Here is a 25,062-nt window from a genome sequence, read left to right as displayed (position 1 = left end):
GGGCGGGCCCCGCCCCGCGCGCGGCGCGGAGGTGACGCAGCCGTTGCCGCAGAGACGAACCGCCCCGGCCCCCCCGCCGGCCCGGCCCCCCCGTCCCGGTGCGGCGCGGCTCGGTTTGGTTTGCCTCGGCTCGGCTCGGTCCATCCCGCGCAGCGGCTCCGGGACGCGCCTCCTGTCACCTTCAGCGGCGCTGGCCCGGGCGGGAGGCGCGCGGCGGCACCGCCATGGTGCTCATCAAGGAATAGTGAGTGCCATCCCGGCCCCCTTGAGCCCCTCCGGTCACCTCCGTCCGCGCCCGGGGCCTGGCGCGGTGACGGCCGCGGGTGGGCGGCCCGGCCTTGCCCCGCACTGCGGCCGCGGAGAGGGAGGGGGGGGAGCGGGGAGCGCCGTGAGGGCCGCGGCGGCGGTGGGGGCGGCATGAAGGTCACGGCGGGGCGGGGGCCGCGGCTGCCGGCGGGCCCCGGGTCCGCTCGGCCCCGCTGCGGCTCCGCGGGTGCCGCCGGTGCCCCTACGGCCTCCGCGGGCGGCTGGCCCCGCACCGGCTGTGCGGGGTGGGTGATGCCCGTGCCCGGGTGCCGAGGGCCGAGCCGGAGCCGGCTCAGTCCCGGGGGTTTCTGTGGGAGCTCTGAGGGAGGCAGGGGCGTCTCGTAACAGAGCCAAGTGCCAAGCCTGGCTTTGATCCCCTCCCGCCTTCGGCTGTGTAATCTCCAAGGAGGGATTCCCGAGAATGTCAGAAATGAGGTAGCTCCAAAATATTTTTGTGTGTGGAAGCCTCACCTTGGAGTTCTTCGCTGACCCTGAGGCTGCTGCGGTTGTCCTGCCCCGCGATGGGGATGAAGGGGTGGAAAACTGGCTGGACATGAGGGTGTGTAGCTATCAGTCACGTTGCTTGTCACAGTCCTTGGTTCAGCAGCTTTGTGCTTGCTAATGTGGAATATACTCTTGGACCGGTGCACTTTGGCTGGGTGTCTTCAAAGCTGTGTGCACTCTGCACATAGTTCTTTCCTGAATTCTTAAGGTTAACTCAAGTGCATTCCCCAGTTAAGTGCATTCCATCATTTTAAACTTCTTTTGGCTGATGGAAGAGGCCTTCTGTTTATTTTTTCTTTCTCCCCTTCCAAAAGATACCTGCGGTCCCAGTGATAAAGTGGGTTTTCAGGTCTTCTCTTAGACACATTTACCTACATGGCTGTGTCCTCCTTACAGGAATTACTTGGCAAGATTATGGACCATGGTGTGGATGTAAATATTAAAACTACATTGAGGGTTGTAGTGATCCTTGTAGTTGCCTTTAAACTTAACTACTTTTTTTTCCCCCCCCGAAATTCTTAAACCCCTGCTATTTTTATCCAAACAATAGGAGTGTAGAATTCAGGAGCAGCAGCAGAGCTGCTCTTTGTAACACAGAAATACCGTTGCTTCTGTAGTGTTAAACTGGATAGCAGTCAGAAACCTGGCCTAAGTGCTTTGTTTCAGGTGTATGAAAAGATAATTAACTCCTTCTACAACATCTGTTTTGTTGATGTTTTCCTTTGGATTTTCTACTTTCCCTCTTAGAGCACTTTGGCTGGGTTATCATGTATCTTTTTCATGCTTCTGCTCACAATCCCTTGCCCTGTACCACAGTAAAGCTCATTACCAGTGAGCTGTGCTGTAAAGGTGAGAACATATGTACTTTGAATCAGATTTCTGACAGTATGAGCAGTTCATTTTCGTGACTATCACTTCCAAAAATTGTTTTACTCAACATTATTTACTTCACCACATCAGCATGCCTGCTGGTCTTTCACACTGCCTACTTCAGAAACAAGGTGTGAAGTGTAAATGTTAAGAGTAAAGGTTAAAAGACCAGAATTACTACATTGGTTTCCTTTTACAGGTTTCCATTTGTATTTTCAAAAGGGTCACTAAACATTTTTAGTGTTGCCATCATACTGTTTCTTTTCTTCCCTTTGTTTTGCCCTTAGTAAGACATGTGTGGCTCTAAGGACAGTCAAGGTTGCTACTGGACATTCCAAATGAACATTTATTTTTGATTTTCTGAGATTCCCAGCCACCTCTGAGAGCTGCACATTCTGAGTTGTGTCACTGTATTGGCTCAGATTTAAATTTTCTTGATGTTGTACGTGCCCAATTTACATCCTTTTTGAGATGGTTTTTGATGAAATATCATGTTCCAGGAAGCAACTGTTTAAGGCATGTTGAAACCTCTTGTTTTGGTGTGAGCTGGCTATTTGAAGTGCTTTGCTGTTACTTATGTTAGTTCTGTTTGCATGCAGGTAATTACTGCCTTCCTACCATAGGTGGTAAAAAGCTAAATGATCTGTAACTTCATCTCATCTGAGCAGATTATTCTTCCATCTCTGTGACCCCTTGTCACACTCTCCCTAGTAAATCAGATGGGTTTATTATGCCTGTAAGTATTTTAGGAGCTGATACAGAAATAGAGCAATATAACAAAAACCTGATGTCACATTTTATTATCAGACAAGTCTGTATCATCATTTCTCTACAGCTTCTTGCCCTGGTGGTTATGCAGTGATGACTTTAACGCTTTCATTTGATGTCCTGTCAGACTTTCAGACTTATCTTGCATTTCTATCCATCCATGGTGCAGATAAGCTGCATGAATTTTGTTCATATGTTTGCATTTTTTGGGTGTCAGGGTTTGTAAATGCTGGCTGGAGTCTTGCTTGCTGTCCTTATTTTGATTTAAACTGCCTCTGAAGACCTTGAGGAGAATCAGAGTGTGGAGACTCACTTCCCTTTCCTGTGAAGTGACGATAATGCCACTGACCTTCCCTGCAGCTGTACTTCCCTTTGCTGTCATTTGAGGCAGATTTTAATCTAACAGGGATCTTAAGTTCCTCACCATTTTCAGGACAACCACATCATATAATTTCTCATAATTTGAGCAAGTTCTGTCCTAAAGTTAGGAATCTTTGTTCCCATTGGTGCTCTTGCAAATGTTTTCCTCAAGATCCTCTTAAAGAGTTTTCCCTCCTCCTCCTTTATCACTTGACTACCTGTAAGTGGTTTTTATCCCCACTTTCTTGGTTTGCTGGGTTGAACAAACTGTAAACCATTGATCTTCTTTGTGTTTCTGTTTCTCCATTGAGCTCTAAGATAATAATTCAGATTTAGTGTCTTCCAGTTTCCTAAATGGAATTTCATTCGCTTACAGCAATGTTTTACACCAGGTTTTCTGAAGAAAAATGTTTTAACTCCATTCCAAAGAAATTGTTTTTTCCCTGTTTCTTGGTCTTTAATTTATCATCCAGCCCCTCTTTTCATTCTCATTGCACTTTTATCCATCATGCTCGATGCCAAAGTCTACATGTGGAAATCCCTTTCCTTTTTTTGATCCTCCCTTACACCATACTGGTGTTGGTCCTCTTCCCTCTTGCATTTCAGCAGGTATTTTCAGGGAACAGTATGTAACAGTGAGTAAAACAATTATAGTTCAATGTATCCTACCAGCAAGTGGCACATGGATTTCCATGAATTGATCAAATCCCATTTAAAAATTGCTTTTACTTCCTATGTTTGGCATGGAATGCCATGTCTTCAGTAGACATGACGTAAAGAAGCACACGTGATTTGGTCTAAAATTTGTTGCCTAATGATTTTTTCTGTTGTAAAACAGTCACTGTTCCTTCTCCATTCACTTTTTTTTGCATGATTTATGATCTCTAAAACTCTTCCATACCTGAGCCTTTTAGCTGGTTTTCCTCCCAAGCTGAAAGGCCAAGTCTTTAGTGCTTTCTTCTCACACAGAAGCTTTTTCCCATCTCCAATCATCTTTTTTAACTTCCTTTACTTGTTCTGTATCCTCTTTGGGATAAGGTGACCAGGACTGTGGGCAATATTCAAGATGTTGATATGTGGGAGATTCTAGTGACTTAATTGTCTTTTTTGTGTGTGTGTCTGTGTGCTGTTCCAGTTTCTAATACTGGATTTACTTTTGAACTGCCACTGAGCTGATGTTTCCTGCTGCTTTTCCATAAAGGCACAAATATTGGCAATAACTAACTTGGAGCTCATTAACCCCATGTGTTTGGTGAAAACGAGTGCCTATAGTGCATTATTATTTTTTTTTATTGACACTGAACTTCTTTTGCAGTTCTCAGTAGTTCTTTCTGCAGTACTTTGCAGTCAGCATAAAGTGTTGCTGTCACAAATAATCTTGCATAATCTGTAATCTTTTGCCCTTATTGCAGTTTGTTCTTTTGGTAAAGTGTAAAAAAAGAATTTTATTTTCACCACTATTGCTTTTTCATAATCAGTTTATTAATACAGAGGGCTTTTTTTCTTGATTGTGTCCTAGTTCCATTGAGACTAATTCCCAAAGAATTGGGAATTCTTTTGCCCATGGTAGCCATATCCATTTCCTATCTGTCTCTTGCTTTGATTCCTTGTTTGACATCATCTTTGCTGAAAGCAGAAGTCAACCACAGATCCAGTTTTGGAGAAGACCTTAAAAAGCATGTATTTCTGTCAGCTTTAAATTGATTCTTTTCCAAAAAATCTGTGTGACTTCAGGCAGTTTTTGCTGTGTTGTCCAGTCAGTTGGTTCTCAGAAGCATTCAGGAAACCACAATTAAAAAAAAGACTGATTTAAAGCAGTGGCAGCACCCTCCTTTGCAGTGAGCTCTGAGAAAGCTTTTCCTCTGCTGTTTCCTGCTGCTCTGGGACATGTGAGCAAATCGTGCAGTGCCTTGTGGCTATTGCAGATCTCTGCAGAATTGCTGAGGCCCACAGAAACCTCCCCAGCAGCTTGATAGGAATAAGATGGGATTGCTGAAAGGATGGAGTGAGAGGGATCACCACTGTGTTGATGCTGGGTGGGTTTGCAGGCCAGTGAGGGATCACCAGTTGAATTACAGAGTTTTAGGAGAGGGTTGCAATTATGCTCTATCATGTATTGGTTCTCTTTGAGGTTGTTATATAAATAGTCTTTGGCCTAAGGATTACTGGAATTCTGGGGGGAGAGGAGAGCTGTGCAGCCATTGCTGTGAGGGCTGTGGGAATTTTGGGGCTGCAGGGATATTTGCTAATTTCTGTCTCTGTGTTCCCTTCCAGCCGCGTTATCCTGCCCGTGTCTGTGGAGGAGGTAAGTTCTTTGCTTCTTGCTTCCTTGCTTTAGGACTGTAAATAAACCTGTGATCAAAGCATGAACAAAAACTGGAAAATGCAAGCTGTCTTCAGGAGCCCCTGTGAGCTGTTACTCATTCTCCATCATTTTTGACCAAATAATTGTATTAAGTCTGAGGGTGCCAATCATCTCTCTTATAAAATACTTTCAGATATGCTGATTATAAATCTTGAGTTGTCAGGCTGTTTTCAAGTACAGTTTCCTTTTCATTAGCACTATTGTTCTTTTCTATTTTTTTAACATGAAGGGGAAGCTTTAGTACAAATTTAAGTCACCTTTTAAACTGTGTTTTGCTAGAGCTCTTTTGTTTTAAACTCTTAGGCAAAGATCAAGAATTACTTGTGACACAGGAGGCTCATATAACAAAAGGACTTTTAAAGACCTGTGCTATTTAGCTCTTACATACAGCAAACTTTCTTCTTGTTTAGATAAAGCTGAATTGAGAGAAGAGATGTAGTTTCTATTGGACAGGGTGATTTTTGTCACCAAAACAACCATGGAATAGCTGTGCAGACTCAGTGGCTGTTTCCCTCCTGTTTCCTCTGATTTTCAGCTTGCCTTTCCTTCCTCCCTCCTGCATTGAACCACTCTTGCAGAGAATCTAACCATATAAATGTTTTGAATTTTTTAATCTTTATACTAACAAGGTACAGATTGAAATGACTGAGTATGTAGCATTTCTTTAGCAGATTCCTTCTTCTGGATGTGTTTTATTTTTTCCTTGTGATCCTTGGCTGTAAGCCTTGGATTTGTGAACTCTGATCAAGGCCTTGTTCTAACTCTTAGGGAGAGCTGTGGTAACAGCACTCTTGTTCCTTTTTCTTTCCTCTGAATATAGCAGCTACTGTGGCGTAGACAGTGGTGGGCTGGCTCATGGAAGCACTTTTTAAAGCACATCCCTTTTATAACTCTTACTCTTTTGACAGAACACAGTTTAGAACTTCATGTAGTGCATTCCTGCAGCCATCAGACTGGCTAGTAAAACAAAAGCAGTGTCTAAGCTGAGTTTCTTGTTCCTGTGGCTCAGTCTGCTGTGACAGGTATCAGATGCTGACAGAAAGCCCAGAACTCTGATCAGAGAGTGGGTTTAGATCTGTGTTCTATGTTAGTGCAAGAACAAGGCTGGTAATGCCAGAAGTTCTGTCTGTTGCTTGCTCCCTACCTGTAGCTTTTATGCTTTCTGCATGAATCTGTTTCCAGCAGTTTTAACAGAAGTCAGACTGAAGTATGAGAGTAGAGAAGTTTGGATCTTTTATTGTGCCTGAGCACCACTCACAAGAGCAAGAGCTTGACAAAGGAAGGAGTAACATGATCAGCTTTATCAAGTAAGCAAAGGATGCAAACTTGCAGGTTAGAGAAAGCTGTGGGTAAATGGCAGGTTGCTTGAGCTCAATGGACAGAAAGGACCTTCCTGAATGACAGGAACCCTGACTTGTAGTGATATGGCTCCTTGGTGTCAAGCTGTGTAAACAAAAAGTCAAAGCATCAGCATACTGATTGTTTCTTTGAGGGGGTTAGACTGGATGGAACCCAACACGGAGTTTTCCTAAGTTCTCTGATACTGGGATTAGCCTTCATCCAGTTAAAACGAGTCCCTGGCTGTGCTCTTGTCCCTCCCTGGCTGTTCAGAGCCTCGTGTGTAAACTGCCTGTGTGGAAAACTGAGGGTTTGAGCTGTAGATAAATCTGTCAGTCTCTGGCACACTCCTTGTGTGGGTGCCCTGGGATTATCTGTTTCAGGAGGTGTATTGCTCTACTCTGGGTCCAGTGCTTGCCTTGTGGAGAAACCCCCAAGCTGACCAAATCAAATTTCTCCCCAAACTTGCACATTGTCACCGTGTCCCATGAGTCATGTCCCTTTCCAAGGTCTGGTGGTTTTCCTGTGATAGGGCAGATTTCAGGAGCCAGTTCCTGAGAGCAGAGAGGGTGCTAAAGTTCACTTAGTTTTGCCTATGTAGCTGGGTGTGCTTAAGAAAAAAGGTTATTTCCAGTGTTGACTCAGAGGATGACTGCTGCTGTGTTTATTGCCTCATCCCCCTTCCTGTGTGCAAAGATGCTGACACATCTGTGCATCACTTGGTCACTGCACTGCTGTCTGTTCTACAAACCAGCTGTTAAACCTTCATTGCTTTCAAGGATTTCCTTGTGTACAAAAATCTTCAATAGGGCTCTGGAGATTTGTTATTGGTCCTGACTGTGTAGCTGCTCATGAAGCATCTCTGGCTAGCAGGAGGACTTCTGATTTCATTTTTATTTGGCTGATTTTTGCTCAAAAGGCTTAAGAGTTTACACCTTCTGGGCATGCAGATTGTTGGCAAAAGTCTGATGCCAGTGTGTAAGATAGGGAATGAAATTAATTGTAACTTTGAGATATCATGGAAGGGTTGAGGGAGTCTCTTGTGAGGTTCTGTGCTATACCAGGGATTCTGTGTTCAGTCTCCACCCTTAGCAAATGGATCTTAACCAATAGTATGGAATTCAAGAGAAAACTAGTGATCAGGAAGGCACTGGGGAGCTGTGACTTAATCAACACAGAGCTCAGTGCTGCTTAGCTAGCCAAGCTGGGCACCAAACAGTGCAAGAGAAGCCCTGGCAATGACTAAAACTCGAGAGCTGCCATGTAGGAGTTAGACTGTAGCAGTCTGTCTTCTAATGGAAACCCTGCCAAAACATGGTCCTGCTCAAGTTCAGGCTGCAAGCTGCACTGCTGTGTTGGTTTATCTCTTGTCCCACTGTGGGGAGCAAAGGGAATCTCCTTGTTGAGTGTTGGATGCCAGGCTTTGCTCCCATTCCCTGGCCAGCATCAGGTGCCAGCTTGGGGAGGGTGGACTCGTGTGGGTGTCTCTGCCAGCTGCCACTGAAATGCTGGTATGGATTAGAGCTGTGTGTACACATTCTGTGCTGCCTCTTTGTTCCTTTCACATGGCAAGGAGCTTGCCAAACAGAGGAATCTTATTAATTGCATTCAAAGCAGCTTTCAGGAAAACAACTGCTCTTGAAGATGGTTGTGTTGAGATCAGGCCTGCTGGAGGAAATTTGGTGCAATGAAGATATTCTCTCAGCTGTATAAGAGATGTTTGGTACAGAGCAAGAGGGATGACTTCCTGCAGAAGAGAAGAAGAACTTTTTGGTGCTCTCAGGTCTGTCTGAAGTTCAGATTCCTAGAGCCAAAATCTTTCTCTCTGTTTACCTTTGCAGGGAGAATGATGTGGGATTTGCTCATTGGGACAGTTTTATTTGGGCCTTTTCCTCTCTTATCAATGCGATTAAAGGCTCAGAAATAACAGGGAAGTTTAAATGGTGAAGATGTTAAACCAAAGGGTTTATCTTCTTAGTGTCTGAACTTTGACCCAAGTCTTTGAAAGGGAGAAGGAATGAATAAGAGGCTGTTACTAAGAGGAATTAGTTTGTGCTCCTGGAGCTCTGTCCTGGGACTTGCTGCAAAGCAGTCAAAGCCATTCAGTCCTCCCCTGTAATCCTGTACTTACCAAACTCATAATAAACTCTGTTCTGTGAGTATTTGTGTGGCTCTTACTCTGCTAAAGCAACTTTGCTTCTAAGGTTTCACAACTCTCATGTTTTGCTCATCTGGAGGGAGGTGAGTGCTCTGCTTTGTGTGGGTCATATGTAGGGAGTCATAAGGAAAGCAGTGTGGTGTATGAAATGTCAGAAGTCAGAGACTTGTATTGCAGCCCAAAATCCAGACTGAAACCCAACCTGCTGTGACAGTGCAGGAACTGTCCAGCCAAGTGAGGGCTGCTCGTGTAACCTGGGCCAGGACCTTCTGGAGAGATCCAGCAGAGCTGCTGCTCTTAGCTTGAAAATGATCTGATTTTTGTTCTGCCCCACACGAGCTGAGGCCAGGACACCTAGCCTTGTTACTCTGGCTTCCATCTATTCTTCCAGCAGGCCTTTGTTGGCACCAGATGGCACAAAGTACCAGAGAGCTTTGGGTACTGTTGTTATTTTGGATGCTCTGACAACAAAATTTAACGACTGTAGAAATCTTCCTTCGTTGCAGAAGATGTTCCAGCCCAGTGAAGTATTTCTGGGTTCTCAGCTCTGAGCAGTATTCCACTTTTCCAGGCTGGCTTTCAGAAGTGCTATTCCTGTTTCTGATGCAGAGCCTTATGCTGTGGAAAAGGAAGATGGCCTGAACAGTGTTGCATTGCTTTGTAGTTATGTTATGGAATTTTTGGGAGGTTTTGGTGTTTTGTTTTGTTGTTTTTTTTTTTTTTTTAATCATTGCACTTCTAGTGCCAAACACTTTGTGGTTTACCCTTTCAGATTTAGTCCCTGTACTGTTGCCTTTGGCAACAGTTGCTGTTTTGCTCACTTAAGAGTTCTGAAGACTTAACTCTGCTAAGTTAGAACTCTTCCTTTTAAGTCAGTGGTTTAACTTCTTCATCCTCAAACTTTGCTCATCTAACTTTGCCTCAGAGAGACCTGTGTGAATGTTCTTCATTTGATCATGTTTCTTTTGAGCTCTGCATCCCCTTTTTCAGCTACCAGAGGCAAGAATGTATTAATCTTTACATCTTCTGCAGAGGAGAATGTTCTCTTTTGTTTATTTTCTTGGTTTTCCTCTGTTCTGCCCTGGGAAACATTTGTGAATTCCTCTTATGAAAGAAATTGTGTAGTATTAAGTAGTTTAAGTGGTTTCTGGGAAATAATGCTGCTAAGTGAATGTCTGTAAGAGACTGAGAAATTATTTTAGGGTAAGAATTTTACTGTATGTTGAAATTCTGTGCTCTCCCTAGTAGTGGATTAAGCTTGTGGCTAAGAGGAACTGTGGTACAGAGGAAAAAACAACACAACCCAAACCAAAGATCATAGGAAAAATAATAGGGATCAGTGACAGGATGGATCAACTGGTCATTTGGGACACTGGCTCAGTTATTTCATTAGATAAAGTTTTCAGAATTAAAATACCCTCTTTACTTCAAGCTTCATACTCAGTTGTGTGAACTGCACGTGGGGGATGCTCATCTTTGACCCTCAGGGCTCCTAAACTGTGCACATTTAACAAGTTTGTTTCTTGGAGCACTTAAATCAGGTGCAAGTACCCTTTATCTTCTATCTCCCTTATGAAGTTTTTCACTCCCTTCCCCCTTCCCCTGCATTTTGTAAAAAAGCTTGATGTGAATTTCTTTGGGGCTCTTCTGGATGCAGCACTGTGTGCTTATTGATTCAGGACTGGCAGTGCCTTATTCTAAATTTTGTGGGGACAGCTGTGTGTCACTCAAAAAGAGTGAAACCCAATGGATTTTGCTACAGTATCCCTGAGGTCATCTGTGTTTTCTTACTTTCTGATGTTCCTTTCATCTTTCCTACTTTCTCCTGGTTCTGTGTTGGTTTGGAGCTTGAGATTGAAGGGTTAAAGGGAAATGTCTTACTGGCAGTGCTTTCCTCCTAACTACCACTCAAGCTTTCTATCTGAAATGAAATTAAATGAGCTGCTTATCTGCTCATACAAGTGGATGTCCTTTTCTCTGCCCTCTCCCTGGGTAATAAATTTGTCCTTGGCTTTTCTGGCAAAGTTATTACTTCAGCTGATTTACAGCCATGGTAATAATGTGTCTTTAACTTCTCCAGTATCAAGTAGGGCAGCTGTATTCCGTGGCAGAAGCCAGTAAAAATGAAACTGGTGGAGGTGAAGGAGTGGAAGTCCTGGTGAACGAACCCTACGAGAGAGATGGAGAGCGTGGGCAGTACACACACAAGATCTACCACTTACAGAGGTATGGGAACCAATTCATTCCCAGAGTTGGGCAGAGGGGTTGCAGCAACTGTAAATCACAGATTATGTAAAGGCTGAAAGATGCAGGAGCATAACAGCACCTGGCAGTGAGCATCACTGGGACACCCACCCTCCCCTGTTAAAGTGGCTGTTGTCCCAAGAAAATCTGGCTTTGAGCTTTTCAAAGCAAGTCTGTTCCTGCCACCCAGTATTTTCATACTTGAATTTGGCTAAAGAAAAAAACATCTCCTAGATTTCCACCTGCTTTCAGCCTATTTTTTTTTCCATTTGTTTTATCTTTCATTATGTAAAGAGGATTTATATTAACATGTCTGATTTAGCATTTCTGGAAAACGTCATAATGGGGTTGGGGAGAGTCCTACCAATTCCAGAACTGTGTGAATCTCTAGTGTTTGCATTCCAGGTGATGTCCTCCCTGTCTCAGTTCTCTTTACATATAGTCTTTATTAATGCCTGTCTTCCTATTTCCAAAATCTGCAGCAAAGTGCCAACATTTGTGAGAATGCTGGCCCCTGAAGGAGCTCTGAATATACATGAAAAAGCATGGAATGCCTATCCCTACTGCAGAACTGGTGAGTGCCTGAGGCAGGACTCTGGATTCTCCCTTTTTGTTTTCTGGGGGCAGAGGGAAAAAAGGTAGGGGAGGGTATAAGGAAAGATGCAACCAGCAGAGAAGCTGTTTCAGCTCTCAAATCTTGTATTTCTGTTCTCTAAGCCCTTTGTGTAGTCAGGAAAAGCAAAATACAGTGGTGAGGAGTTAAAAGAGCTGCCTTTGTCTGATGTGCTGCTAATGAGTGACCTTCCTCTATGACAGGAAAAGAACAGACCAAGAAATCTGTTAGTCTTCCTAAAGGAATAGCTGTGTAACACTGACGAAATAAATACATGAGGGGTGATTTTGTGTGCTCAAGTGCAGCATAGCCAGGTGGAAAAAGTGGAACACGGTTGGAAAGTGGAAGTGGAAGAAAGAGGGGAACAGGGCAGATCTCAGGTGCCTCTTGCTTAGTGCAGGTGAAGGGAACAAGTGTTAAGTGATGGGTATTTGCTCACTTGCAGGATCTGAGGTCAGTGAGGGTTGAACAGAGAATGCTGCAGTTGAAGTGAATCCGTCTGTAAAGGCAGGGGTGAGGCTCTGGGAGCTGTGTAAAGTGCTGAAATAATGTCAAACCTATTTTCTACAGGAGTGGTTAGTATTTACTTACTGAAGTTACCAGCCACGGTGTTTAACCACTACAGCTTCTCTGGTTTTTACTGCTGTAAACTGAAAATTTGACTTTGCCTCCAAACTTATGTAGTGTTTGGCAGCATTTTGTGCTGTTTGTATCTCTGAAGGATACATTTTCTGCTAGTTGGTAGTGGTACAGTTGCTATGGGAATGAAACACTTAAAAATTCCAACTGTTCTTGAAACTCAATATATAAAAACCCCCTTTTTTGACATTTTATTTAAGTGAATTTTAGATGAAGTGTTTTAAAAGAAGGAAAAAGCTCTGCAGTGGGAGAGGATAGTGTTACCTCAGTCTGTGAAATTACATGCAGTAGTGTAGTGGAATGGATATTTCAAATACACAATTCAGATACTGTCATCAACTTTAGAATAAATTTTTAATGTCTCACAGAAGATGTGGAACCAAAGTTGTTCACAATCTTTTTTATGCAGTTTTCTTGCTGCATGTTACTTAAATTAGTTAGTAAATGTCTAGTTTATTTCCATGTTAAGCCCACTGAGCTGATTTAAATGCCTGGCTGTATATTCCACCTCCTCTATTCCTTCTCCACCAATTTCTGAAACAAAGGTATGGAGTTACTTCTTTTGTTATTCTTAAGCTGCTTATCCTTCAGTTACACACTAATAAAATTCTACTGAAGAATGGGATACTAAAATCAAATACAAGACTTTTCAACACAATCAAAGAAATTTCAGATTTTAATATGCTGGTAATGATAACAAAGCCAAAAAAAAAAACCCCTCAGCTGCAATAAACAGCAACATAATATGAGATAAAAAGTGCTTTGTTGTGGGGGTTGGAGCAGAAGGCAGTTTTGATGCGGAGGCTGATAAATCTGTTTAGAGAATCTGCCAGCCTGACATGAAGCAAGAGGAGCTTGGAAAAGTTGCTGAAACCTTCCTTTGGCTGGGATTGGGCAGGAAGGGAGAACCCATGGATGTGAGAGAGAGAGAACCCATGGATGTGGGAATGCATGGATGTGAGAGAGAGAGAACCCATGGATGTGAGAGAGAGAGAACCCATGGATGTGGGAATGCATGGATGTGAGAGAGAGAGAACACATGGATGTGAGAGAGAGAGAGAACCCTTGAATGTGAGAGAGAGAGAGAACCCATGGATGTGAGAGAAAGAGAGAACCCATGGATGTGGGAATGCATGGATGTGAGAGAGAGAGAACACATGGATGTGGGAACCCTTGGATATGAGGATCCATGGATGTGAGAGGGAACCCATGGATGTGGAAATCCATGGATATGAGAGAGAACCCATGGATGTGAGAACCCATGGATGTGTTGTGGGGCTGCCTTGGGCGTTACCATTTTCCTTTGGATGCGCTCGGGTGTTTTGGTTGGATTTGGGGAGACTTGGATGCCCTGCTGTGAATCTTTGGGCAGCAGAAAATGCTGTGCTGGCTTAGAGCAGCCAGGCTTTCAGCCCTCTCACTAGAATCTGAAATTTGAGAGCCAGAGACCCGGTAGGAGCTAAACCTGAGTGTAGGAGCTGCTTCTGCCTGTGCCCTCCTGTCCGAGGTGGTGTTGCTGTGCTGTCCCTGGAGCACAGCTTGCTTGTTCACAGAACCTTCTAAACTGGAATAAAGCAATGCTTTTACTTAATTGTGCCTCATCTTCTTCTTTTTTTAATTATATGTCTGCATCCTTCTTACATTTCCCTATATCTCCTCTGAGAAGCTCAGTTAATATACATATTATGAGCCATTATCAAAGTAGTACTGGAGATTGAGAGAATTTTAATGCTTAGCTTATAACTTTCTGCAGTTCTGCACACTTCCTTGTGCTGTAATATGTTGTTTTTATGTACTTTGAATGGAAGCCTTATACTCTCCTTTGAGAGTATAAACTGTAAGTGAGGCTGTTGTTATTGTATGGTTTCACAACTTCTGCAGTAAAAATGAAGTGAGGATTGTCTAATAGTTGTACCTGTGGGCTGGTGCCAAAGGGAACAGTGTTCTTCTCTGCAGTCTGACTTTAATATTAATGTTGCTTAAGTGTTTTTAGAAAAGCAATTGGATGTGTGTTCCACTCTGAGTGTAACCATGGCCTGTGGCCAAATGTCAAGAAACTGAGAAGTTATAACTGCAGTTGAAACATGTAGGAGTTGCTGCTGTAATGCCTCAAGAAGCAGGTCCTAATTTGTAGGAAGCTGAGCATTGAAGTTTCAGTGGGCATTTCTGAAGAGATTAATTTGTTTCTTTACAAATGAGGAGTCTTCCCCACAGGGAAGAAGTTAAGGAGGTGAAGAAACCTGTTTTGAGGTAGCTGCACAGTCACAGCACACAGTCATGGCAAAGTGGGAAGGCCCTGGTTTATAATTATTGCTGGTTTATTCAGTATTTTGTTGGACTAGGAGGGAAAAAAACCCACTTCCTTCTTGAAGAAATAATGAAATGTTCTTTGATATGAAGTTCAGCCTTTGAAAAATTAGCATCAGCTCTGCTTTCTTGTTCTCTTCCTCCAGCCCAACATGCCAGTCTAAATAATTGGCTTTCTGTAAAATTGCTGTAAAAAGCAATTTTCACATGCTAGGGGTTTAGAACAGTCCAAGCACAGCAGAGGGTAATTAAGGCAGCTGGATGTGCATGATAGGTGATTTGGGATGGTAACTGTCTGCAGGATGCTGGGTTGGAAACTCAAAAATTGTTACAATACCTTTAAAACCAAATTGCTTCTTAATCAAGCCCTGATGTCAGACTTCAGAACAGACCAGAGAACTTCACCTCCAGCTTCAGACTTCCTTCTGCTTGAGTAGAATTGCTCAGGTAGAGCAGATGCTGACTGTTACAGGATCTTTAATTGCTTTTCTGTGTTGAATAATTGAGCCTCGGTGTCCAGGGAGTTCAGTTACCACGAGCAGCAGAGATGCAGAGGGTCTGGTTACTCCAGGCAGGGCTGCACTAGCCTGGAATCCAGCATGGGTTTCCTTTGGAACTATGGAGAGGCTCCTTATCTGCAAGCTGAGAAAGGATTGGTAAAATGCTGTCAGCTGAACATACTTATTCCATCTTCTCATCCAGCTGGCAGCAGGCCAGGGAACACAAGTGGCAGTGCATAATTAATTGCTGCTCCTCTGGGTTTGTTTCTCTGAGTCTGAGAATTTCCAGAGGAGAAGGGGTGAAGTTAGCTGGGTTTTATCAACTTCCATGTCTTTTCCCTCAGAGGTACCTGGGAAGCTGGAGCTGTCCTGTTTGGCTGAGAGTGGGAGGAGGGCAGTTATTGCTGTGCAGTCTTTTCTCACTAAAGTGCTGTGTCTCTTTCTTTCCATGTGTTGATTTCTTGGACCAGTTATTACAGTAAGTATTGCTTTTACTGATAATCTGTGGAATAATGACTGAAATGAAGTGTTCTGGGTAGAAGAAGCTCTTTAATTTGAGCTAAAGGCACTTTAGCTTTTATCATTGCAAGATCACATAGATTAACTGCCCTTACCAAGTGTGGTGTATCCATGTGACCATGGACAGAGATCTGTCTGTGCTCAGCAAAGCTCAGCTTTACAAATGGGAACAAGCCCTTGCTTGGGTAAACTGAGTAAAAGCCAGTTAGCTCTTGCCATGCTGTCCCCTTGATTAATCTCTTCTGAATTTGGTATTTCCTTTCTACATGCTGAGTGTTTCAGTGGCTTGTGCTTTTGTTTCTGCTCCCCTGAGGGAGGATAGGGTTACCTCTGGGAGTCCATTGCTACTCACAGTAATAGTGAGAAATGGAAAGTTTTTTGCTTACTTGGCAGAACTGTACTTCTTGTCCCTTCCCTTTCAGTGTCAAAAGCTCTCAGCACATCAGTTTAATATTGTTATTAATTTGAAGAGTTGCATCAAAATATGTACTCAGTGCTAGTTCAATAATCTCTGTGGAAAGACAGTTTCTGCCTAGCTAACTTATGTTACCCCTTCTAAACTCTAAATAGAGTGGCAGATATTGTCCTTTAAAGAAAAAGCTGTTTATAAACTCCAAATGTGCCACTAAAATAATAGAATTTTTGGGTTTTTTTTTTGTGAACAGCTTGTGGTTTATTTAATCCTAAGTAATTAATGATCAATCAATTTTGCTGAAAGCAATGATCTGCTTACAAATAATTCTGAAATTCTCTAAGTTGGACCCCAGTCAAATGGAAAGCTCATTCTTTGAATTAGTTCTTTGAGTTGACTCTCCTAATGCTTATCTGTGTAATAAGAAGACAAATTATATATTTGTCTTATATAATTATATATCCTAGAATAACAAGAAGCTTTATTTTGATGACAGAATGAGTATATGAAGGATGACTTCCTGATCAAAATTGAAACCTGGCATAAATCAGATCTTGGAACACAAGAGAATGTGAGTACTTGTGTCATGTGTTTTACTCATCTCTTTAATGTCACAGTGCTTCTTTCTGTGCTGGGTTAGAGAAGTGCTGTGTGGAGCTGTCTATTCACCATGTTTCTGCATTTCAAATGTTTGTCTCACTACCAAGGCAGACTCCCTTCTGTTGGCTTCTCACATAAACTGAATAAAATTGACCCCCAAACACTTGTTCTGTGTGAGCACCTTTGCTTCTTTAGAAACTCTCCCATTGTGTGTTTACCTGTAGGTGGGAAGGGGAGCACTGGGTGTCTGCATTTCCACTTGGCTTTATATTTTCTTAGGCTGGGAGTGTTCTGTCTCTGAAGCAGCTCCTTGAGTGGTGTTGTTTCCCTGCAGGTGCACAAACTGGAGCCAGAGGTATGGAAGAGTGTAGAAGCCATTTATATAGACATTGCTGATCGGAGCCAAGTACTCCCCAAGGTATGGTAGGTGGCTAACAGCTCCCTGGGGGGGAGGCCTTGTGCTAAAAGAGGGGATCATGGACAAACTGTGCTTCCAGGGATGCTCACAGGCAGCAGGACAAGTGAGAGGATGGATAGAGGAGGAAAGGCCTTCCTTAAAGCTGCTCCTGCAAGCCAGAAGGAAAGCTCTTTTAAAAACTCTGTCAACACTGCCTGTAAAATGTGTTGCCTGTGCATGTAACAGTGTATTTCTCCAGCTGACTGAAGTGCTTGAATAGCAGGAAATGGCACTTCCCTTTCCATACAGGATCTCTCCTAAACTTCCCCCTTTTTGATACTTCACAAGTGTATCTGGAAATGATGTAGCCAGTACTTGGTTCTAAGAATCACTCCAGTTACTGTGAGAAAGAAAGGGGTGTTTCTTTGCTGGGAAGAAAAATCAACTGTATAAAAATGGAATGTTGGTTGAGTTTCCTGACTTTCAAACAGTATTTGATACCATTTTCATGGTAGTACTGTGAGTCTGACTCTACTTTTCTTCTAGTGAGCAGCATGTGAGCATCACACTGATAAAATGCTGTGAAAAATCCTAGATAGCACAGCTGCTTTCTGTAAGAGCAGTGTTTAGCTCCCAAAGAGCAAGTGGTTACAAGAAACATATCCTACAGAACTTCTGATAACCTTACAAAGGTCATATCAGTTTGTTACCACTTCTTCATAGCTCTAGGAGGCAACACAGTGGGGAGATACATTTCCTTGGAGAGTGTCTGACCTAATGTTGAGGTCTGAAAACAGTAGTTCTTGATAAGGCAGAGGTTAGTCTTGGCCCAGGAAAATAAATCCTTTGTGTGAGAGAACAGCTGGAAAACAGAAGGATAATTTGTGTTTAATCTTTGTGTCTGTCCAATAGGATTACAAGGCAGAAGAAGATCCAGCAAGGTTTAAATCTGTCAAGACTGGACGTGGACCTCTGGGTCCCAACTGGAAGGTTTGTATTGATGAGTTCAGGAACTGTATTAGGACAGATACTGGGGTTTGGAGCCAAAGATACATCTGGAAAACACTGGAATCCCTTCTGCAGAAGGAAATGCAGAACTCAGTCCTGAATCTGTTCTGATTTTAAAAGAAATTAAAAGAGCTTGGTACAAAGAGAATTGAGTTCCAGGAAATCTCTAGAGCTGTCTGGTGCTCAGCCCAAGGCTCTCTCACCCAAGAGAATTCAAGGATGAGATAACTGAGTAATGACCAGCAATGTTTAACCTTTCACTGAAATCCTTGGAATCTGAAGACATTACAAGTGCAGATATAATAACACCAGTCTTTAAAAGGGACCTTGGGTGGGATTTGGGGAGCTACTGGTGTGCAGGCAAACTTGGCAGAAGCTGAGGTTGATATGATTCATTTGGGAAGAGTGGTTATGGCTCCTGTAGTGGGAAATAGGAAACCTTATGGAGTTTTCTTTAAGACTTTATAATCATGACTCAGATGATATAATCTAATTCCAAAATGTTTTAGGTAGGGACTTTATCAAGAGACTTTTAAGGAAGCAAAGTAGCCGTGGTATAACAGTGAAGATGCTGAAAGACATAATTTTAATGGAAGAAAAAATGGACAACAGAGGAGAGGAAGGAATAGTCTGTTCTCAGAATGGAGGGAAAGCCACCTGTGAAGGAAACCAGGGTCTAGTTTCATCATGCCTTGAAAAAGGGTGAGCAAAGGTGTGACAAAACTTGTCAATAAAATATAAGAAGGGTGTAACAATGCAAGAGGATTGTGGGGAATTGTGGGAAGACTTCATAGTTAGGACTGAAGGAGCTGCTTTCCTGGAGACACTTGGCTAGAGGCTTAATGTGAATATCTTTGTGTCTTTGCAGAAGGACCTGGGGAAGCAGTCAGATTGCCCATACATGTGTGCTTACAAGCTGGTAACAGTCAAGTTCAAGTGGTGGGGTCTGCAAAATAAAGTGGAGAACTTTATACAGAAGGTAAGGTCTGTGATGGGGAGACATGTGGGAATGGGGCACATTTCATCACCCACCTGCTGGACAGGCAATGGCTCTGCCTGAAATTCTGCACTCAGTTAAAGCTGGGTTCAATTTGCTGCTAATCCAAGGGCAGAGGTGGCTGATTGTTCTGTGAAGTGGCTATTGAACATTTTTACTCTAATATGTGAAGGTAAATTGTCTGGTTTGTGTTGTTTAATAAATCAGAATTGCAGTCACTTGGTTGTTGGTTTGTGAGTGATGAGGTGATGCATTTGTACTGGAATTACATTGTGTAGGGGCAAAACATGTTTGTGGGGAGATGGCTCCAGCTATTTGATGCTGATCAGCTGAGGATCTTTCTGACAAGTCCTGGAGCTGTAGTCACATTTTCCTCTCCTAGTCTGCTGCTTGAAAAATCTGTGTTAAAAAATAAGCAGATGGTGGGAAACTTTATTAACTTAAAACATAAATGGTATCTCAAAAAGAGCTTTTTTGTGGCAGAGTCTATAACCCATGAGCTTCAGCAGGATGCTACACCTGGGAATGTGGTTTTCCAAGCAGTGCTGTGTTCATAAAACTCCTGTGCCTTCAGATCACAGAGACTTCTCAGTGGTTAATATTGATAATCCACAGAGCTGCTTCTGCAAAAGCAATTCTCTGGTGATACAATCTAAAGGCAGCAATGACCATGGTGCTGCAGAATTTCAAATACCTCAAAAAAAAAGCTCTTAATAAAGCAATGTCTTCAATGTCTTTCTATTTATGAGTATCTACAGGTTTGCATCAAAGTATTCAAGCTGCTTTTGATGAGATATGAAACCATAATTGGTAAAACTGAAGTGTCCTTCCTTAATGAGGTCTTTCCAAGAGGCATTGTATATCCCTGTCTAATATAATGATTTTGCCTAGCTTATCTCTTATAAAATGGAAATAAATTGCTCCAAACCTGGAGTAGTTTGTGCACATTAGTCACCTCTACTGAAAGATTTTCAGCTATGAAAAACAGGTTTAGGCATTGTTCTAGGTCACTTCAAAACAAAACAAAAAAAACAAGACAGGTACATGTCAGCCCTTTACATTTCCTAACTTCTAGTTTTTAGCAAGTTAAGGATTTAAAAAATACCTGTTTCTCCTTTTTTCTGCACTTCCAGACCAACTTCATGCTCTAAGTAAACCCAACTTGGAGCACTTTATTCAGTCAGAACAATACTGTCAAATCAAAGGAAATTCACTAATTCTTTCAGTGCAGTGCTGTCTAGGTTTGGGGGGAAAAAAAAGGCATTTCTCTGGGGATTCAAGGCTCTAGATTAGATATTCTGATAAAAGAATAAAAATTAGCTATCTCCCGTTTCCAATTGTGGCAGCTAGATGGAAAGGTGGGCGAGGGAGCTGATTCTACACATCTCTGAAAATTGTTACAATGCTGTGAGCTCCATGGTAATTGCCCTGTGACTAAGCTGGTTTGTGTTTTATTCCTCCTTTTGCAGCAAGAAAAGAGGCTCTTCACAAACTTCCACCGGCAGCTCTTTTGCTGGCTGGATAAGTGGGTTGATCTGACTATGGAGGACATCCGTAGGATGGAGGAGGAGACCAAGAGACAGCTGGATGAGGTCAGTGGCAAAGCAGGGCAGGTGTGGGTTGTGTGAGAAACTGCTTCTCTCCAGCACAGCAGCCAGGAAAGGCTGCTGCATTGTCAGGGCATGGTGTGAATTGTGCTCCTGCTATTTAGGTCATGCTGTGTGTGCTTTAAATGATTGGCCATGAGTCCATGGTGCTGGCATCTCCTCCTAATCATTATGGAATTCTCCTTCTGTTTGTTGTTGAGCCAGTAAATGTATTGAACCACAGGTAATGAGGGGCTGAGTGGCAGTGATTCATTTACTGCCTCAGTATCTGCTGTTTACTTTTACTCAAAGCTGAATGGTCGATTTTGTCCTCATTAGTTGCCAGAAACCTGTTGAGTAAAAGGTTTTTTAGCTCTAAGTACCATAAGCAGGTAGTGGGGGTGTTTAACAACATTCTTACTCTGAGAAACACAAGTTTGGTAATAATGAGAACCTTGTTCTGTGGTTTGTGTCCTGCCCTGCACCCTTCCCTCCCTTCATGCCTCAGGATATTTCATTATACCTTCATGTACACTCTTGCCCTTTGGATAATGGTTCCAAATCTGTTGCCAATCCACAGCTTAACCAGAAATGATGCCTGCATGTGCATTTCACAATCACTGATTTGAGGTGCTGAGATATAATCGATGTCTTACACACAGGAGGTGTTCCATACTGATAAATTTTGAGATAACACACATGAGAATCAGTACTTGAACAATTCTTTCCTCTTTCAGATGAGAGAAAAAGATCCAGTGAAAGGAATGTCGGCTGCAGATGACTAATACGACTCCTTCCTTGTGCACTGTAGGTATCAAGAGATTTGACAAAAATCTGTATTGCTCTATTTGGTTTAAAACCCTCAACATTTGTATGAGAAATGATCCTGTTCTTAGCTTCTGGCAGGCAAATCTGTGCTATTGATTGTTTTTATAGTGAACCCATTTCACTGACAGGCTGATGAGCGAGGTTTACTGCCTCATTTCAGGACTATTCTAAAGAAAAGTCTGAGTGAAAAGTGTAAGAAAAATGTGTTAGAATATTCTGTAGTTTACTGCTATTATTTCTGTAATTTCCGTGACTTGCAGAGAAACTTTTGCCAGTCTCAAAAAAAGTAAGTTAGACATGCAAATTCTTAGAATACACTTGGAAATTGAGAACTCCAAGTATTTTGTGAGAAATTTGTTCTTTCCATTGCTTGTTAGTAGTATTTGCTAATGGGCCAAGGCTTGGAATAACACTTGGGCATTGCAGGAAAAGCAGCAATGACCATTTTAAAGCTTTTGACTTGTTTTCTTTCTATTCTGTTAAATATGTCATCGGTTTGGGGGCTGGTTTTGCCAAATTTTTCTTAGACACTGCAAAAATGTTGTATAGTATTAGAGAGGTAAGAAAGCAAGGAGAAAGAAGGAATTGTCCATTTATATTGGGAAGAACAGGTTATTAGGGCAGTAAAATGCCATCCTTGGAAGGAATGGGGTGGGGCAGAACCACATCCTCCTGGAGTACTCACTATTTACTTCTGTTTGCCCTCTGTTATTTGGTGGGGAACACGAGGAGAGGGAGTGTCTCTTGATAGAAATACTTTAATTTTTGAATGCAGCTTCAACCATTTGATTTTCTTCTCTCCCATTTCCTGTGGATCAGTGCTGCAGTGTAACCGTGCATTGTCTGCCTGGCGACAGCGTGACTCACATTTGCTCTCTCAAGGTTGTCTGGCACCTCCTTTGGCACACTGCTCTTCCAAAGCCATCCTGAAACGTTTCCCTGTTGTCTCTTTGTTTCAGTTTGCAAGACAGTCATCAGGAAGGCCCAGGGAATCCACACCCTTGACTGACGGACCATCTCTGGATCAAGCCTTTCTCTGTCCAACCGGCAGGCGATTTTAAACCTCCCATAGCTAATTCTAGATGCCCCTTAATATTGTGAGCAAATAGACAGTCTGGTACTAAGCACTCCAGTGTTAGCACGTGTATCCCAAGGAGTTTCCTCCTCGGGGCGTGTGACTTAGAGATCGCTGTATTTACAACTCCTCCCTCCTCTTTTTTTCATTGTGTTCAGACCAATTTCCATGTGGCCCTGTTTGATTTCCAAGTGACATTTTTAGCTCAAATAGTCTTGTGATGTGGTGACTTAGAATTTTTTTGTTATGGTTTTGTTTTTGTTTTTTTTTTCCAAGTGGGATAAACTGCCACCTTGGTTTCTGCCCAGCCCTTCACTGTTCTTTGAATGTCTGTTTGGAGAGGGAAATAGTCCGAATTTAAAAGTGCAAAACTCTTCCACGAAATGTTCTACTCTTACCCTTGCTCCCAGAGGGAGATATTTAATGGCAGGTAACCTGAGTACAAAATGAGGAGCAGCCAGAGGGTTCTTGGTTTGTGATGAGTTGGCATATGTGGCTTCTGCAGGGCATTACTTTGTTCTGTCTTAACAAACATGAATTAAAGACTGTCCAGAAGCTGCAGTCAGGCCCTCTACTGGGGCATTCAGCACTTACCTGTTGATTTTCCATTTTAAGGGTCTCTCTGGCCCATGTAGCTCTGTTGTCCTCCAGCTGTGCGTGTCAGTCTTACAGAATCTTTCTTGACACATGTTGCAACTTCCTGGTTCTTTATTAATTAAGACTTCCCATAACTTATAAAGCTGGAATGGTTTTGACTAATAATAACAATGTGATTCTCCCTGGACAAATTGGGATGTTGCAAAGGCTGGTGTGCAAGAGAGGTGTTGGCATCTGGTTACATCCAGGTGCCTGGGGCGGTGGTTCTGCTCAGCAATAATATTCTTCCCATTGCAAGACTGACTAAAATATCTCCTTTTGTGCTGTAAGAGAAACTACTTATAAAGACCTGCAGTTTTCTAGGATATCTGTTGGTTATTATAAATAATAGAGGATACTGTTAATGTAAAGAGCTCTCGTTATTTAATGAACTGAAATATTTACTGTAACTATCCTTATGTTGATATCAGCTTTAGACAATCAACTCAGCAGAACAGAATCAAGGAAATGCTGCTTTCTTCAATACATATGAGGAAAAAAAAAATCCTACTTCTTTGCGTATCCCTAAGGCCCAATGTTTGATTTTTTCCCTCCCCTAGTAGTAATAACTTTATTTTCCACTTCTGTGTTTGGCAGCACTAACATGAATGCCAAACAGTCGTGGGTGTATCACCACTTTTGAGGAGTCTTTTTAGCATTCTGTAATACACTGACTCCTCCAGCCCTTCCCACTCCTGCAAACAGGAGATCCTGAAATGATCCCATGCCCTGCTGAACAAGGCTGTGCTGGGATCAGAGCTGTTTGCAGTGTGAGGGAAGATGGGAATGCTCTGGAGGGAGAGGATGACATTGGTTTCTGGGGAGGGGGCAGTTTATCCCTTTATTTTTAGTTTGTTATTTTGCCTTACTCATGTCTAAGTGCAATAAGCTCTGAATTGTACCAGTAACTCTGGCAGGCTCTTCTCAGTGACCTCAGACGGTTCTGCGGGGTTGGGGTGGGGTTTGAGGGGTTTTAGCAATCTCACCAGGCAGAAGTAAAACAAGTTTATTGTAAAATAGGTAAAGAAACTAAATTTTAATCTTTGAGGCTATTTGGGACCAGGATGTTTCATGACATGTTGTATAGCTGTTCCAGAAGTATTCTAGGAGTGTAGGCCCCAGTTAGAGTCCTTTCAGTTTGAAGTATTTGTAACAGAGAATTTATGCACTGACTTCTGTTCATGTTTGTTGGTTACGTTTTGAGGGATTCTTACACTTGAGGGCAACCTGAGAATACACATAGCACACTTGTTCTTTCAGTTTGTGTTATCCAAGAGGCTTTCCATCTGATGACACTAATCGCCGTGGAAGCAGATTGTAACATTCCACCATTGCAATCCTTTTTTGATCCTCTGATTTCAGAGTAAGAGCTTTTACACAAAGCTTTCCTGATTAGTGGAAAAACTTGGAGGGAGGCGGGGGAAACTGCAGGACCTTCAGCCTGAATACTCCCCCTCTGCTCCCTGCCCTTTGTTTTCTGTCCTTCCAATTTGATCCTAAGTGAAAGCATCCCTCAGCCTTTGGATAGACAAATCCTGTAAAGACCCTTCCGTCTCGACGCTTGGTTCCTGCTAGTGAGCATAGCAAAGATCACGCAGCGTTCCCGTGCCGTATCTTCCATCAGCTTTGGCGAGAACCCCCGGACCTGCCGGCTCCCGGCGGGATCGGCTCCATCCCGAGGGGCTGGATGCGCTGGGATCGCCACTCCCATCCACGCCGGCTGGGTTTGGGGGGCCCTGGGGCAGCCCCCTCGCCCCAGCCTGACTCAGGCTGGTTTGCTGACAGGGCCGCTCGCCCCTCATATCCCGCAGCCCTCTGGGTTCATCCCGCTGGGCCTCCCGCCACGTCCCGACGGGTTCTCCGTGCTCTTTCCTTTGGCGACACACACTTTGTAGAATGGGTTAGATTATCTCGTCGTTTCTTTAAATGTGAGTTTGTGCCTTTTTTGTCTCCTAAATCTTCCAATACAGGCATATTGGAAACGAAATCTAATAAAATACTAGACAGAGCCTGTCGCCTCCGCCTCCTTTGT

General features: G+C 42.9%; 1 protein-coding gene across 1 annotated transcript; it reads left to right on the top strand.

Moving 5' to 3' along the window:
- Positions 1 to 71: 71 nt before the first annotated feature.
- PITPNA (phosphatidylinositol transfer protein alpha) lies at positions 72 to 25,039 on the top strand. The gene is made up of 12 exons (XM_053995712.1): positions 72 to 244; positions 5,083 to 5,113; positions 10,750 to 10,895; positions 11,396 to 11,487; positions 15,443 to 15,450; positions 16,400 to 16,474; positions 16,838 to 16,921; positions 17,813 to 17,890; positions 18,777 to 18,887; positions 20,375 to 20,497; positions 21,229 to 21,298; positions 22,279 to 25,039. Exons 1-11 carry the CDS (start codon positions 225 to 227, stop codon positions 21,274 to 21,276), a joined length of 816 nt encoding a protein of 271 aa, XP_053851687.1. The 5' UTR covers positions 72 to 224; the 3' UTR covers positions 21,277 to 21,298; positions 22,279 to 25,039.
- Positions 25,040 to 25,062: the final 23 nt, after the last annotated feature.

This window comes from Vidua macroura, chromosome 20 (genome assembly GCF_024509145.1).
Source record: "Vidua macroura isolate BioBank_ID:100142 chromosome 20, ASM2450914v1, whole genome shotgun sequence".
NCBI lineage: Eukaryota > Metazoa > Chordata > Aves > Passeriformes > Viduidae > Vidua > Vidua macroura.
The sequence above is the reverse complement of the archived record's forward strand: the minus strand, read 5'-3'. Positions and strand labels throughout refer to the sequence as shown.

What these genes read in the sequence shown, in the direction of transcription:
- PITPNA (XM_053995712.1), top strand. Translation starts at nt 225, where the DNA reads ATGGTGCTCATCAAGGAATA. An exon ending in CTCTGGGTCCCAACTGGAAG is followed by an intron (nt 17,891 to 18,776) that starts GTTTGTATTGAT and finishes GTGTCTTTGCAG; the next exon opens with AAGGACCTGGGGAAGCAGTC. An exon ending in CCAAGAGACAGCTGGATGAG is followed by an intron (nt 20,498 to 21,228) that starts GTCAGTGGCAAA and finishes TTCCTCTTTCAG; the next exon opens with ATGAGAGAAAAAGATCCAGT.